This window comes from Elephas maximus, chromosome 11 (genome assembly GCF_024166365.1).
Source record: "Elephas maximus indicus isolate mEleMax1 chromosome 11, mEleMax1 primary haplotype, whole genome shotgun sequence".
NCBI classification, from domain to species: domain Eukaryota; kingdom Metazoa; phylum Chordata; class Mammalia; order Proboscidea; family Elephantidae; genus Elephas; species Elephas maximus.
Genome location: NC_064829.1, coordinates 29,925,969 through 29,942,287, shown reverse-complemented (window position 1 = coordinate 29,942,287; position 16,319 = coordinate 29,925,969). Strand labels below are relative to the sequence as shown.

The 16,319-nt window shown below is 41.0% G+C and overlaps 1 protein-coding gene across 1 annotated transcript in view; it reads right to left on the bottom strand.

Annotated features, from left to right (window-relative positions):
* The window catches only part of LAMA3 (laminin subunit alpha 3), a 323,465-nt gene that overhangs the window by 232,339 nt on the left and 74,807 nt on the right, over positions 1-16,319 (bottom strand). Inside the window, exons 7-8 of the mRNA XM_049902138.1 lie at positions 15,920-16,035; positions 11,496-11,614 (exon numbers count right to left, since the gene is read on the bottom strand). Coding sequence (XP_049758095.1) covers positions 11,496-11,614; positions 15,920-16,035 — 235 coding nt within the window. The remainder of the gene's footprint in view (positions 1-11,495; positions 11,615-15,919; positions 16,036-16,319) is intronic.

Below are 16,319 nucleotides of genomic sequence, written 5' to 3'. Positions count from 1 at the left end.
TTTCTGTAGATTGCTTGCCTAGAAGTCTCAAGCCCTGTTCTACTAATCTTTAGGTCAGGTTTCTTCCAAGTAGAACTTTCAAAGGTGCTAGGCGCAGTGGTTAAGAGTTTGGCTGTAAACCAAAAGGTCAGCAGTTCGAATCCACCAGCCGCTCCTTGGAAACCCTATGGGGCAGTTCTACTCTGTCCTATAGGGTCACTAGAAGTCGGAATTGACTCAACAGCAACGGGCTTTGGTTTTTGATTTTCAATTTTCAGGTAATCCGCATCACTCCCTTGCTCACTTGCATTTGTTTGTTTTTATTTTTCCTTCTCTCTCTCTCTCTCTCTCCCCTGCCCTTCCTCCTCTCAATTCTTTGACTACTGCTACAAAGCTGTTGCTGGTTTCCATTCCCGTGTACCCCAAGCACTAGGGACATGGAACCTAGGTTGGGCCTTAAAGGATGGAAAGAATTCTCAAAGGCAGGGGGGAAAGAGAAATGTCTTTTTTATGTGTCTTTCCCTTTAGGACAAGGAACTTGAGGCAGGAACTATAACTGTTCATCTAAGTGTCCCCAGTGCCTGGTCCAGTGCCTGACACGTAACGGACCCACAGTAACTATATGATGTGTGAACAAGAATGACCTCATCTAGAAACACAGATATGCTGGGTGGCCTGAAAATGAGACCCTCAAGAAGTCACTCAGTGTCCATCCTTCCCACGTGTGTGTGTGACTGAATATTCTCCTTCTTGCCTCCCCTTAGGAACACTCTGAAACGGCCTCTATTCCAGCTCCTGCTGATGAAGGGCATCCTTTACCCGCCACCCCCGCCAAGAGAGCTCCTCCACTAGCAATACTTGCCGCATGGCCCCTGTTTGGAATTTGCAGGGTATCAGTGACTCCCTTTATTGTGCCTTCTGGAACATATCTTACAGAATCATCCCACTGGATCTACACAGTGACTAACAGTAAAAATAATAACCTAGACTCTTCTGCTCACCTGATCTCACCTGTTTTAGCTATTTTCACAGCTCTTGGGATATAAACCATCACACCTTACTGTCTTTTGGAGAAGAAAGTGGCACTAATTAGGGAAAATCTTATGTTTTAAGAAGGTAAGAAGGGAGAGACAGGAGAAGAGACAGCTACCTAACTGATTTGGTAAAACTGTTCAACATATAAAATTTATTGTGTATAATAATATAATTCTCACTATAAAAATATATAAAAAATTAAGTTGGCCATGACTTTGTTTTTAGATTGTTAGAACTTGTTCTGAAGTCTGATACTAAGTCAAAACCAAGTTCCATATTTTTCCATAGTCTCCTTGATAAAGTTTTCTAGTTCATTTACCATGAAAGCATCATTTGTTAGCAAATGGCCATGATAACAGGACATGGTCTTAGCACTCTAGGTCTGATAAAAATATCCAGCCATGGCTGGGGCGGGATTTTTCTTGATATAGCCTTATTCACAGCATGAACTCTTTTTTATCAATCTACAGTCATACTGTAATATTTCATAGATAATGAGACATGTTTCACATCCAATGGTATGGTAATCGTGACGGTTAAGGCTGTGTGTCAACTGGGCTGGACCATGATTCTCAGTGGTTTGGCAGTTATGTAATGATGTAATTATCCTCCATTTTGTGATATAATATAATCCCTCAAATGGTGTGATCTGTTGTGATCAGCCAATCTGTTTTAAGGGAGGTTTCCTCGCAGGTGTGGCCTGAATCCAATACACATGGACGTTCTGGCAAAGCTCACTGGCTTCTGCTCGCTCTGGATCCTCATCCTACCTCTAGTTCTTGGGACTTGGGCCTACGGCCCACTGCATTGCCTGCTGATCTTGGAATTCGCTGGCCTCTGCAGCCTGTGAGCCAGCAGCCTGACATCTTACCTGCCTATCTTGGATTCATCAGCCTCTGCAACCCGTGAGCCAGCAGTCTGCCGTCTGATCTGCCAATCTTGGGTTTGTCAGCCCCTGCAGCTACATGAGTCAGGAGAAGCCTCCAGACTGATGTTTGTCGCATGGACTTAGGACTTGCCAGCCTCTATAACCACGTTAGCCATTTCCTCAAAATACATCTCATATATACATACACACATATATACATACATATATATACACAAACTACATCATTATATAATTGCCAAACCACTGAGAATCATGCCCCACCCCAGTTGACACACAACCTTAACCATAACAGTCCACCCCTGGTCAACTTGGCATATATATATATATATATGCTTTACTGGTTTTGCTTCTCTAGTGAACCCAGCCTAAGACAGTAACTGAGTTTATTTTGTAAAAGTGAATGGAAACCTCATGGCCAAAAAACAGTAAAGAACAGAAAAACCTTGCCTACGTAAAAAGACTTCTTGAAAATTCCACAAAATAGGAAAGACAAATTTCTCCCATAAATCGGTCATCTTTTCTAAGCTATTCTTTTCTCTGCAAGAACTTTAGAATCAGGCTGTCACTGATTCTAAAATCCTGTTGAAATACAAATTTTGATCACACTGAATTTACAGATTCATTTCAGAGATATGGTATATTTATAATATTGAGTCTAGAAACACATTATGCCTCTCCATATAGGTCTTCTTTTATAAATGTCGATGAAGTTTTATAGGTTTGAATGCAGCTCCCCAGTTAATTTCTTCTACCTGTTGCCTCTTGGGATGCTGCATCTCCAAACCACTTCAGGACTCACAGCTGTGTTCTCCTGCATGTACATGTTTCTGCTTTCTGTCTTTCTGGAATCTCTTGAGATTCCTAGTCTGTTGATGACAGCCTTATTTTTCCATGCTATTATGGATTCTGGAGTCAGGGAGCATTTTTCTTTTTAAATATCTTTTCTGTCATTTTGTGGGACTTGTTGCAAGTAAGAATGTAGCCATATGTACTTGGTCTGCTTCTTGATTCCATCTTTTTGCTGTTTGTGGTCTATGTGTCTATGTGAGAAAAACGGTTTGTAAATAGTAAGACCAATGCATTAAGGAGACAAACAGCTTATGATTTAGATCAGAAGTCATGTCTCCAGGAAAGAGGCTAAAGACTTTGTTTTAGTTAATGGAGATAAAATATCTTCAAGCATCGCCTCAAACAACATGGGAAATCTTCTATCTCAATTGAGGACATCAAGGTTTCACTGAAGAGAAAGAAATCAAGGAGTCAATCCAAAAATGTGCTCCTTCCCTTATTCTTTCCTTGCTCTTTTCTCCTGATGTTTTATTACAAAATTTTAAAATTTTACAGTGAATATCTATCTACCCTAAACTTTATTATTAACATTTTACTATACTTGCTTTATTCCATAATTACTTATCTAAACATCCCTTGATGTGCAAGAGGGATATTTGGTCAGCAATTTTCTCTTTTGTAATACCTATCATGTATTGGTACTAAGGTTATGCTGGCCTCATCAAATAAATTAGGAAGATTCTCTACCCCTCTGTTTATTGCAGGACTTGAAGCCACTCCAGATATACTGAATCAGAATCTACATTTTAACAAGATCCCCAAGAGTCATCTGAGGGTCTTGTTAAAATGTATATTCTGATTCAGTACACCTGGGGTGGAAATAAAAATTCTCAGCAGGGGTTCATAGTGGAATGAACCGGTTCGAAGCTCTGGTTTACTGAAAGAATCTAAGAATGATGTTGTTTCTTTCTTAATGGTTAATAGAATTCACCAGCGAAACCATCTGGGCCTGGCATTTTCTTTGTGGGAAAGTTTTGATAACGAATTCAATTTCTTTCACAGATACAGGGCTATTCAGATGTTCTGCTTAATCTTGTATCAGTTTTAGAAAATTGTAGTTTTCAAAAAATTTGTCCATTTAATCTAATGTAGGTTGTTGTCAATGCTGAAGTGATAAACTCTGTTTTATTTGATATTGGTAATTTGTGGTATCTTTTCTTCTTGATCACTATAGCTGGAGTTTATCATTTTGTTGGCCTTTTCAGAAAATCAGCTTTGTTCATTTTCTCTATTGTTTCCCTATTTTCTCTTTAAGTTGAACTCTGCCCTTACCTTTATTCTTTCATCTACTTATTTGGGTCTACTTTGCTCTTCTTCTAGCTTCTTAAGGTGGAATCTTAGGTCATTGATTTCAGACTTTTTTTTCTAACATAACCATTTAAAGCTATGAATTCCTCTTTAAGTACTGCTTAGCTATATCCCCACAAATTTTTATGTATTGTGTTTTCATTATTATTCAATTTAAAATATTTTCTAGGAAATGAATGGTTTGATAGTTTCCCAAACAGTTACACATATAATTACTCAGGAATTCTATTCTTATATGTATATCAAAAGAATTTGAAACAGGTATTCAGACAAATACTGTACACGAATGTTCATAGCAGCACCATTCAAAATAGTTAAAACAACCCAGATGTCCATCGACTGATGAGTGGATAAACAAAATGTGGTAAATCCATACAGTGGAATAGTGTTCAGTCACAAAAAGCATGACGTACCTATAATTGCAGCAATGTGTATGCTAAATGAAACAACACAGACACAAAAGGTTACATGTTGTATGATTCCATTCACAGGCCTGCCTTGTTTTATTGTGCTTTGCTTTATTGAGCTTGACAGATACTGAGATTTTTACAAAAGGTTTGTGGCAATTCTGTGTCGAGCAACACAGCATGTGCTCACATCATGTCTCTGTGTCACATTTTCGTAATTCTCGCAATATTTCAAAACTTTTCATTATTATTATATCTGTTATGGTAATCTGTGATCTTTGATGTTACTATTGTAATTGTTTTGGGGCACCACAAAACACGCCCATATAAGATGGCGAATTTAACCTACAAATGTTGTGTGCGTTCTGACTGTTGCAATAACAGGCCATTCCCTCATCTCTCTCCCTCTCCAGGCCTCCCTATTTCTTCAGACACGATACTAAAATTAAACCCACTGCTATCAAGTCGGTTCCAACTCATAGCGACCCTATAGGCCAGAGTAGACCTGACCCGCGAGTTTCCAAGGAGCAGCTCGTGGATTCGAACTGCCAACCTTGTGGTTAGCAGCCAAGCTCTTAACCACTGTGCCGCTAGGGCTCCTGGGAAACCAGAAAATTCATGTGATTTGCTTTATTGCGGTGGTCTGGAATCAAACCTTCAATATCTCTGAGGTATGCCTCTATATGAAATACCCAGAACAGATAAATTGATAAAGACAGAAGACAGGTTAGTGGTTGCCCAGGGCTGAAGGGAGGGAGCAATGAAGAGTGATTGCTTAATGGGTATGGAATTTTCTTTAGCGGTGATGAAATGTTTTGGATCTAGATAGAGATGGTGGTTGCACAACATTTTGGATGTGTAAATGTCACTATTTGTACACTTTTAAATGGCTAATTATGTTATGTAAATTTTACCTCAATAAAAAATGGGGACAAACCTTTCCTAAGATTTCATCTTTGTGGCTTTTTCTTTGACCCATGGATTATTTACAAGTGTATTGTTTCAAATATTAGAGTCTTCCTAGAATTTTTATTGCTGTTAATTTCTAATTAATTACATTATGGTCAGAAAACATACTCTGTAACTCTGTGATTTCAATCATTTTCAATGTAATCATATTTGTATTATGGTCCAGGCTTGTATCACGGTGTATATTGGTGAATGTACCACATGCACTTGTAAAAAGCATGCAGTCTGAGGAGACGGGGTCAACATGGTGCCCCAGGCAGACACACTATGCTGTTCCTCCACAGCAAAGACCTGAAAAACTAAGTAAAACAGATACAAACATCGTTCCTGGAACCCTAAGCATCAAACGAAGGGATAAATAACCAGACAAACTCCAAATAGTAGAAGAAACTGAAGGAACACAGAGAACAAGGAGAGGTATGGAGCGGAGGTCCCCTGCCAACTAATATGGACAGCGTTGCCATCTTGGAACTCAGCCAACAGTGACCCTGCACAGAGTATGGGAAGGCAACAGTTCATGGAGCTCCCAACAAGAACTCTCTTCCTTTTCTTTCTCCCTCCCACCTAGCCCTGCATGCCACCTATCTCCTTCCCACCAGTCCCCACCATGCCACCATGGCTAGAGAGCCACCAATCTGCTGCCACCCAGGGTACACCCTGCCCTCACCCATCATATCCCACAGCGCTGCCATTTTTTTCCATTTTTGCTTTTTTTTCTTTTCTTTCTCCCTCCCACCTAGCCCCTATATCACCTCCCCCTTCCTACCAGCCCTGAATCTGCCCTACCGCTCACTCACTAGCCCCTACCACACCACCAGTTTTTTTATTTTTATTTATTTTTTTATTTTACTTTTTCCTCTTTCTTCCTTTTCATTCTTCCTCCCATCTAGCCCCATATGCCACCTTCGCCCCCTTCCCACAGGCCCAAGTCCCACTCCAGTGGCTAGAGACCCACTGGCACATAGGGCTACTGCTGCCCCAACCATGCCCTGCCCCCACCCACTGGACCCCACCACATCACAATTTTTTTCTTTCTTTTCTTTCTCTCTCGCATCTAGACCAGAACATCACCTCCCCTCCCTTCACACTGGCCCTTGGGTCCACCCTGCCCTACTTGTCGGCCCCCATCGTGTCACCATTTTTTTCTTTTTCTACTTTTTAAAATTTGCTCTTTCTTTCTACCTCCCACCAAACTGGGTACGCCATCTCCCCCCTCTTCCTGCCAGCCCCCACTATGCCGCCATGGATAGAGAGCCACCAGCCTACCACTGAAGGCATTCCCCCTGAGAATGGGAATAAGAATGCCCTTTATAACCGTTCCCTATTTAACATTGTGCTGAAAGTCCTAGCTAGAGCAATAAGGCAAGAAAAAGAAATAAAGTGCACCCAAATTGGAAAAGAAGTAAAACTATCCCTATTCACAGATGATACGATCCTACACATAGAGAAACCCAAAGGTTCCACAAGAAAACTATGGGAACTAATAGAAAGATTCAGCAAAGTAGCAGGATACAAGATAAACGTACAAAAATCAGTTGGATTCCTATACACCAAAAAAGAGAACTTCAAAAAGGAAATCAGGAAAATAAGACCATTTATAATAGCCTCTAGAAAGATAAAATACTTAGGATAAAATCTAACTAGTGACGTAAAAGACCTATGAAAGAAAACTACAAAACGCTAGTGGCAAGAAACCAAAAGAAACCTACATAAATGGAAAACCATACCATGCTCATGCATAGGAAGACTTAACATTGTGAAAACGTCCATTCTACTGTGATGGTTAAGGTTGTGTGTCATCTTGGCTGGGCCATGAGTCTCACTGTTTTGGCAGTCATGTAATATTGTGATCACTACCCTGTTGAGATTTGATATGTGATCACCCCCATGATGGGATCTGATGTGAGTGGTACCAGCAGGATGGGGCTTGTGGTGGCTCACTGCCCCCTCAGCCTTCATCTCTCCACCCTCCACTGCCTAGTCCTTCCTGCTGTCCCTACTGGGGCTTTTGTTGATTCTAAATCCTGCGGCTGGCTCCTGTTCATCTGACCTCTGGTTCTTGGGACTTGAGCTAGCAGCTTACCTGCAATCTAGCCTGCCAATCTTGAGATCCATTGATCTTTACAGTCGACAATAGCCCTGTTCTCTAGGCTGCCAAACTTGGGGTCGCCGGTCCCTGCAGCTACTTGAATCATCAGAAGCCTGCAACAGCCCTGCTTTCCAGGGTGCCGATCCTGGGTTTGCCAGCCCCTGCGGCTGCACGAAATCTGGAAAGGCCTCTTTCCTGCCTCCACGGACTTGCAATGTTACAGTCTCTAAAAACCACGTGAACCATTTCCTTGATATAAATCTGTCTCTCTCTTTCTCTCTCTCTCTGTATACATATATATACACATACATATACACTTTACTGGTTTTGCTTCTCTAGAGAACGCAGCCTAAGACACCTACCCAAAGTGAACTACAGGTAATGCAATCCCTCTCCAAATTCCAACAGCATTGTTTAACAAGATGGAAAAATTAATCACCAACTGTCTCAGGCTGGGACAATGAGTGGCACCATTCACTATTACCCCTAGTGACCTACTCACAAAATTTTTGCTTCCTGTCCCCGGGACCCTATGCTCTGCGAGTCTAGAGGTCGTAATTCCAAAGGGAGAAATGCTCCTACCTGGAGACAAAACACTGATTCCACTGAACTGGAAGTTAAGAATGCCACTTGGCCACTTTGGGCTCCTTATGCTTCTGGATCAAATGGCAAAGACAGGAGTTACCATATTGGCTAGTGTGACTGATCCTGATTACCAAGAGGAAATTGGATTGATATTACATAATGGAAGGTAATGCAGGAGATCCCTTACGGCATCTCTTAGTACTACCATGCCCTGTGATTAAAGTCAAAGAAAAATTACAGCAACTCAATTCTGACATGACTACTAATGGCCCAGACCCTTCAAGACTGAAGACTTGGGTCACCCCACCAGGCAAAGGACCACAACCTGCTGAGGTACTTGCAAAAAGCAAAGGGAATATGGAATGGGTAAGGAAGACAGTAGTTCTAAACACGAGTTAAGACCACGTGACCAGTTGCAGAAACGAAGACTATAATTCTTAAAAGTATTTCTTCCTTGTATGTGTGCATCAAATATTTGTGTTTTCTTCACGTATAAAATATAAGATCTAAACAGGGCTAGTGTGTTTTCAGTGGTATCATGTTAGGTGCAAGTATGACTATATAATTTCTCTTTATTCAGAGATTACGTATGGTTTACAGAGACATGTACAGGTGCCAAGTTGACAAGGGGTGGACTTTGATCATTAAGGTTGTTTGTTAACTTGGTTGGGCCATGATTCTCAGTAGTTTGGCAGTAATAATGTAGTTTGGCAGTCATATAATGATGTAATCACTTCCATGATGAGATCTGATATACTGTGATCACCTCCATGATGGAATCTGCTGTGAGAAGCCAGTCAGTTGAAACGGAGTTTCCTTGGGGGTGTGGCCTGCATCCAATGTAAGAGGACTTTCTGGCAAGGCTCACGGGGCTTTTGCTCACTCTGGATCCTGCAGTTGGCTCGTGTTCATCTGACCTCTGATCGCTTACCTAGAGATCTTAGGATTCATCAGCCTCTGCAGTCTGTGAGAGACCGGCCTGCCAGCTTACCTGCCAGTCTTGAGATTTGTCAGCTTCTACAGCTTGTGAGCTAGAGACCTGTTGTCTGACCTGCCAATCTTGGGTTCGCCAGCCCCTGCAGCTATGTGGACCTTCTGCCTGACCCAGGTACTTGGGACTTTGCAGCCTCTACAACTGCGTGAGCCATTTTCTTGATATAAATCTCTCTCGCTCTCTCTCTCTATATATATTGTATACATATATATGTCTACATACATACAGGCACTTTGCTGGTTTTGCTTTTCTAGAGAACCCAGCCTAAGACATTTGGTACTGGGAGTGGGGTCAAATGTCTTAGGCTGGGTTCTCTACAGAAGCAAAACCAGAGAAGCGTCTATATATAGAAAGAGAGATAAGTTCTGCCTTTGAATTGGAGTGCTTAGTCCATTAACGTTTAACGTATGTATCCATGTGGTTGGATTTAGGCCTATCTTTTGCATTTTTTTTTTCTGTTTCTCCCTTTATTTTGGGAAGGTGTGTGTGTTTTGTTCCTTTGTTTCTCCTTTCTTCCCTTCTTTTGGATTCTTTGACATTTTTTAGAATTCCATTCCAAGGCTGTGATCTTTAGGGAAGCAGACTGCCATATCTTTCTGCCGAGGAGCAGCTGGTGGGTTAAACTACCAACCTTGCAGTTAGCATGCAAGCACTTAACAACTGCGCCACCAGGGGTCTTTCCATTTTCACTGTTGTTGTTGTTACTAGGTGCCATAAAGGTGATTCAGACTTATATGACCCTATGTAACACACAACAAAATACTGCCTGGTCCTGTGCCATGCTCATAATCGTTATGCTTGAACTCATTGTTGCGGCCACCGTGTCAATTCATCTCGAGGGTCTTCCTATTTACTGCTGACCCTGTACTTTACCAAGCATGATGTCCTTCTCCAGGTACTGATCCTTCCTGACAACATGTCCAAACTATGTAAGACGCAGTCTCGCCATCCTTGCTCCTAAAGAGCATTCTGGTTATGCTTCTTCCATGACAGATTTGTTTGTTCTTTTGGCAGTCCATGGCATAGTCAATATTCTCCGGCGAGACTACAATTCAAAGGCATCAATTCTTCGGTCTTCCTTATTCATTGTCCAGCTTTCAGATACATATGACGTGATTGAAAAATACCATGGCTTGAGTCAGGCGCACCTTAGATTTCAAGGTGACTTCTTGGCTTTTCAACACTTTAAAGAGGTCTGTTACAGCAGATTTCCCCAGTGCAATGCGTCTTTTGATTTCCTGTCTGCTGCTTCCATGGGTGTTGACTGTGGATCCAAGTAAAATGAAATCCTTGACAACTTCAATCTTTTCTCCGTTTATCATGATGTTGCTTATTGGTCCAGTTGTGAGGATTTTTGTTTTATTTATGTTGAGGGGAAACCCTGGTAGCATAGTGGTTAAGACCTACGGCTGCTAAGCAAAAGGTCAGCAGTTCGAATCTACCAGATGCTCCTCGGAAACTCTACGGGGCAGTTCTACTCTGTCCTATAGGGTTGCTATGAGTTGAAATTGACTCGACAGCAACAGGTTTGGTTTTGTGTGTGTGTGTGTGTGTTGAGGTGTAATCCATACTGAAGGCTGTGGTCTTTGATCTTCATTACTGAGTGCTTCAAGTCCTCTTTACTTTCAGCAAGCAAGGTTGTGTCGTCTGCGTAACGCAGGTTGTTAACGAGTCTTCCTCTGATCCTGATGCCCTGTTCTCCTTCATATGGTCCAGCTTCTCGGATTATTTGCTCAGCATACAGATTGAACACGTATAGTAAAAGGATATAATCCTGACGCGTACCTTTTCTGACTTTAAACCATGAAGTATCCCCTTGTTCTGTCCAAACAACTGCCTCTTGATCTATGTACAGGTTAAGTGTTCTGGAATTCCCATTCTTTGCAATGTTATCCATAATTTGTTATGATCCACACAGTTGAATGCCTTTGTATACTCAATAAAACACAGGTAAACAGCCTTCTGGTATTCTCTGCTTTTAGTCAGGATCCATCTGACATTAGCAATGATATCCCTGGTTCTACTTCTTTTCTGAATCCAGCCCGAATTTCTGGCAGTTCCCTGTCGATATACTGCTGCAGCTGCTTTTGAATGATCTTCAGCAAAATTTTGCTTGTGTGTGATATTAATGATATTGTTCAATAATTTCCACATTCAGTAGGATCACCTTTCTTGGGAATGGGCATAAATATGGATCTCTTCCAGTCCATTTTCACTATAATCCCTTAATTACGTCCAGCTAACAAAGCCTTTTGTGGACAAAAGTGGAGAAATGGTCTCAGAAAATACCTTCAACTGCACATCACCTTCTTTACATCTCTCTGGGAGCCGTGCTTACTGAAGCTCATTCCCTATGATGACGCACCCACTTTGGTTTAAATAGTGCCTCACCTGACAATTAATGCAGACCCCTCCACCTGCGTAGATGCCTTGACTATTCAAGCTTGCCTGCTGCCTCTCAACATCTGCATCATAGTAACAGTCGATGGCATGGCCATGGCAGTTGCATGCTGGGAAAAAAAAAAGCATATTTATATCAATATTCCATCATTACTATGAGACATGCAGTAATTGCCCCCAGATAATATTACTGCTCATTGAGCTACAGTAAAGTGCATTCCGGAACATCTTTAAACTTTACACTCAGAGCTATGGATGCTAACCAAAAGGTGAACAGTTCGAGTCCACCAGCCGCTCCTTGGAAACCCTACATGGCAGTCTACTCTGTCCTACAGGGTTGCTATGAGTCGGAATTGACTCGATGGCAACGGGTTTTTGTTTGGTTTAAGACCTACCTACAATAATATGCAATTGATAGCTCCTTTCGTTTGATATTAAGTGGGAGATGTTTCTTTTAAAAAAATAAGATATAGAATTACAACAGATTAAGACAAACCAGAATGCCAATTAAGCTTTATGCATAAAGAGAATACTACTACTCCTGGTATTACCACTCCTAACAAAAGTAATTGAGCTCTTGGTATTCTGTAAAAAGCATTTTACATGTATTATCTCATTTAATCTGCACAATAACACTCTAAGGTAAGTACCATTCCCCTCATAGCCCAGATACGGAAGTTAGACTTAGAAAGGTTAGGTATGTGCCCATAGTTACATAGCTTTTAAGTAAAAGAGGCAGGATTCTGACCTGTCTTTGTTTGACTCAAGACCCTGTACTCTAAGCCAATACCCTAAGTTTTTCACCTCAGTAATATTCATAATAGCAATAAATTAGAAAGGACCTTAATGTTTAATTATAGGGAGATGGCTAAGCATGGATAAACAACTGTATTTTTGCTTGACTGTAAGTTCTGTGAAGGCACAGACTACACGTGTTTTGCTCACAATAGAGCATAGTCCTCGGCACACGGTGGGTTCTAAAAAAATGTTTGTTGGATTGACTTGAATCTATGGGATGACAATAATATGTGCCATCAAAACTGATGTCAAAGAGTTCTTAATAACATGAAAAAAATCTGAAAAGTCAAATGGAAAAGATTAGGATTAAAACTGTATAAATAATATAATCTTGTGTATTTAAAATATTCATGGAAAAACTAAAATATCTAATAAAATATTAATAGTAGCTCTTTTTGGATAGTAAAGCTATTGGTTACTTTAATTTTCTCTCTTTTTTATAACTGCCAAATTAACTACAAGTAATATATAATACATCTCTAATTATACAATTTCCCAAGATGAAAAAAATTAACATGAGTAAAATTCTTCCCTAAGCAGAATATATCATTATAGTATTCTACCTAGATCAAATTTTCTAAGTCTTGCTAGCAACTGGTAATTTTTAATCAAGTTGCCAGATGAATTTATCGGGAAAGAATACTGAATTAGAAATTAGGCAAGTCTCCCTGTTTTTACAGGCTGAACACTTATTTTTGTCTCCGTTTTGGTTCCATCACAAAAAATTCAAGTCAATTATATTTACTACCTTTACAATTTTGAACTGAATAATTAAAATTAAATTTAGAAAACACCTAATAAATGGATCTAAATAAGCCTGATTTCCATAAACAGTTTTTGTTATTTTTAACCATTTTCACATTTTAAAAGGTTAAAAACTCATGTGAGAAAAATTTTTTAAATTTATTTTTCATATGTGTTGGACTGAAATATGTTATTCAATAAATGGTTCCATTAGTATGGAAAACTAATCAAATTGCAAATGTTGGATGGAGTTCATGGGATCAACATCCATCAAGCAAAATATTCAAAACTAGCACTGGAAAGGAGTAGGAGGAATGATCCCCGATTATCATCACCTTTCCCTCTTTCTTGTCCCATTATTCAGGATTGGGGAGTGGGGAAGTCTCTGAGAAGGAACCTGTCTGCTTCGACTATAAAGTTCATCTACGTAACGCATCTGGGCTTAGGCATCCACCTGCCTTAGGCAGCTACCAACATGTTCCAACAACATTAGCCTCTCAAAACATTCTTGGAACTCTTCACTGGAAATGCTTTTGAGTAAGTTTACTGGTCAGATGAGATCATCAGTCTTATTTCTTACTGCCAGTTGCCGCTGAGTTATTCCAATTCATGCTGACCCCATGTGTGTCAGAGTAGAACTGAACACAGGGTTTTCAATGGCTGGTTTTTTGGAAATAGATTGCCAAGGCTTTCTTCTAAGGCATCTCTGGTGGACTCCAGCCTCTAACATTTCGGTAAGCACGTTAGCCACTTACATCACCCAGGGACTCCTATCTCTCAAAAGTTACAAAAAAATATTTGGCCAAAAAGTATAAAGTACAGATTTTTACCCAACTATTCAACAAATCTGGCTCCATATGCTTTTTGGCCATTTCCAAAAAGAAAATCCACAACACACAATATTGGGGAAGACAGCACAACTTGACCACAGTGAACTCATAGAAGCTTCCTAGACACATCCAAACACCTTGAGGGACCAAGTTACCAGGGCTGGAGGCTGTGGACCATGGTCTCAGGGGACATCTAGGTCAACTGGCATAACATAGTTTATAAAGAAAATGTTCTACATCCTACTTTGGTGAGTAGCGTCTGGGATCTTAAAAGCTTGCGAGCAGCCATCTAAGATAAATCTATTGGTCCCATCCTGTCCAGAGCAAACAAGAATGAAGAAAACCAAAGACACAAGGAAAATACTAGTCCAAAGCACTAATGGACCACATGAACAACAGCCTCCACCAGCCTGAGCCCAGAAGAAGTAGATAGTGCCCAGCTACCACCACCCACCACTCTGACAGGGATCACAATAGAGGGTCCCAGACAGAGCGGGACAAAAATGTAGAGCAAAATTCAAATTCACAAAAAAGACCAGACTTACTGGTCTGACAGAGACTGAAGGAACTCAGAGATTACGGGCCCCAGACACCCTACTAACTCAGAACTGAAGCCATCCCAGAAGACTAACTTTTAGTCAAAGATTAGACAGGTCTATAAAACAATGACACATGTGAGGAATGTGGTTCTTAGTTCAACCAAGTATAAAAGACCAAAAGGGCAACATGTGCCCAAAAGCAAAGCCTAGAGGGCAGAAAGGGACAGGAAAACTGAACGTATGGACACAGGGGACGCGGGGTGGAAAGGGGGAGAGTGCTGACACATTGAGGGGATTGCAACCTATGTCACAAAACAAATTGTGTATACATTTTTGAATAAGAAACTAATTTGTGCTGTAAACTTTCACCTAAAGCACCATAAATTTTTTAATTTCATTAATAAAGGTCATGTTGACCTGTTTTTAACGGAAAAAAAAAAGAAAGAAAGAAAATCCATCTTCAAATGCCAAGAATATTTAGAAAAATTTAGAAAGTCTCTGAAGCAGATACCAAAAAGTTATAAAAAATGTTTCTGGCAATTGCAATAAATATGTAGCTTCCCAGGAAGATGAGTATAAAATCTAATCTTCAGTTGGATGTCTTAGTTAGGGTTTGTTTGTTAAAAATAACAGTCTTCTTGCTTTATATTTTACCCATAAGTTAAAAGCAGCCTCCTGTCTTTTACTTCCTTCTCTTGCCCCTTCCATCCTCCACCTGCCTCATTCCTTTTATACTGCTCCTCCCATCCCTTCTCCCTCCTCCCTCAGTGCCTCCAATTCTTGTTTAGACATCAATCTTGCCACCTTCTCTGAACCTTGGTCCTCAAAATAGCTACGACTCTATCCAGCATCATAGCCCAAGGAATGGCAAGAGTTTAAAGCACTCGGCTCAATACTTGCATGTATTGTTGTGGTTGTTAGCTGGCACTGCCGGCCCCGTCTCTTAGTGACCCCATGCACAATGGAAAGAAAATGCCCAGCCTTTTGCGATGCCTACGATCCACTGAGGATGGGACAGTTGTGATCCACAAGGTTTTCATGGGCTGATTTTCGGAAGTAGATCATGAGGCCTTTCTTCCTAGCCCATCTTAGTCTGGAAGCTCTATCTGCTGAAATCAGTTCGGCATCACGGCAGCAGGCAGGTCTCCGCTGACAGACGGGTGGCAGCCTCACATGAGGTGCGCTGGCTGTAATCCAGCCTGGGTCCCCCACGTGGAAGGTGAGAATTTGCCCATTGAGCCTCCACTGCCCCCATCCTGGCATATCATGAATGCTTGATAAATACTAATGATTATTACTGCTGTTCATTTTGTGCCCATATTTATATCTGGATTCACCTCCAGTTTGTGATTTTCTTCATTACAACAGACAGATCTGACTTCCTAAGATGGACATGATCCTAGACTCTTTTTAAGCGTGGGAAACATGGCGTCAGTCCTTAGGTAGAAATGGGGAGAGAGGCCTGTGGGGAGCCTTGCTTCCCAGTCCCCTGCCAGACACTCACCCTCGCACTCATTACTCTGCTCCGAAGTGGCAGGCCACCACCGCCTCTGATTATAGCCGGGACAGCAGCGATCACACGTCTCCCCACAGGTGTGGTGCTGACATTCACATCGAAACCTGGCCATGTGGGTGAAGCACATGTCAGTTATTTGAAAAGTTTGAAGATCAGTTGTTCCTGTGGGAAAAACTGGCACATGAATACAATCATCATGGTCACCCCAGCAAGTGCCATTTGTTGAGCAGTTATGAGAACAAAGCATTTGCTTATATTTTTTCAAGTTCCCCAAATTCTACAAAATCAAGCTCATTTGCTCCATCTTACAGATGACAAAACTAAGACTCAGAGATACTGAAACACTTGCCAAGGTCACATGGTGATATTTCAAACCTAAGTCTGTCCA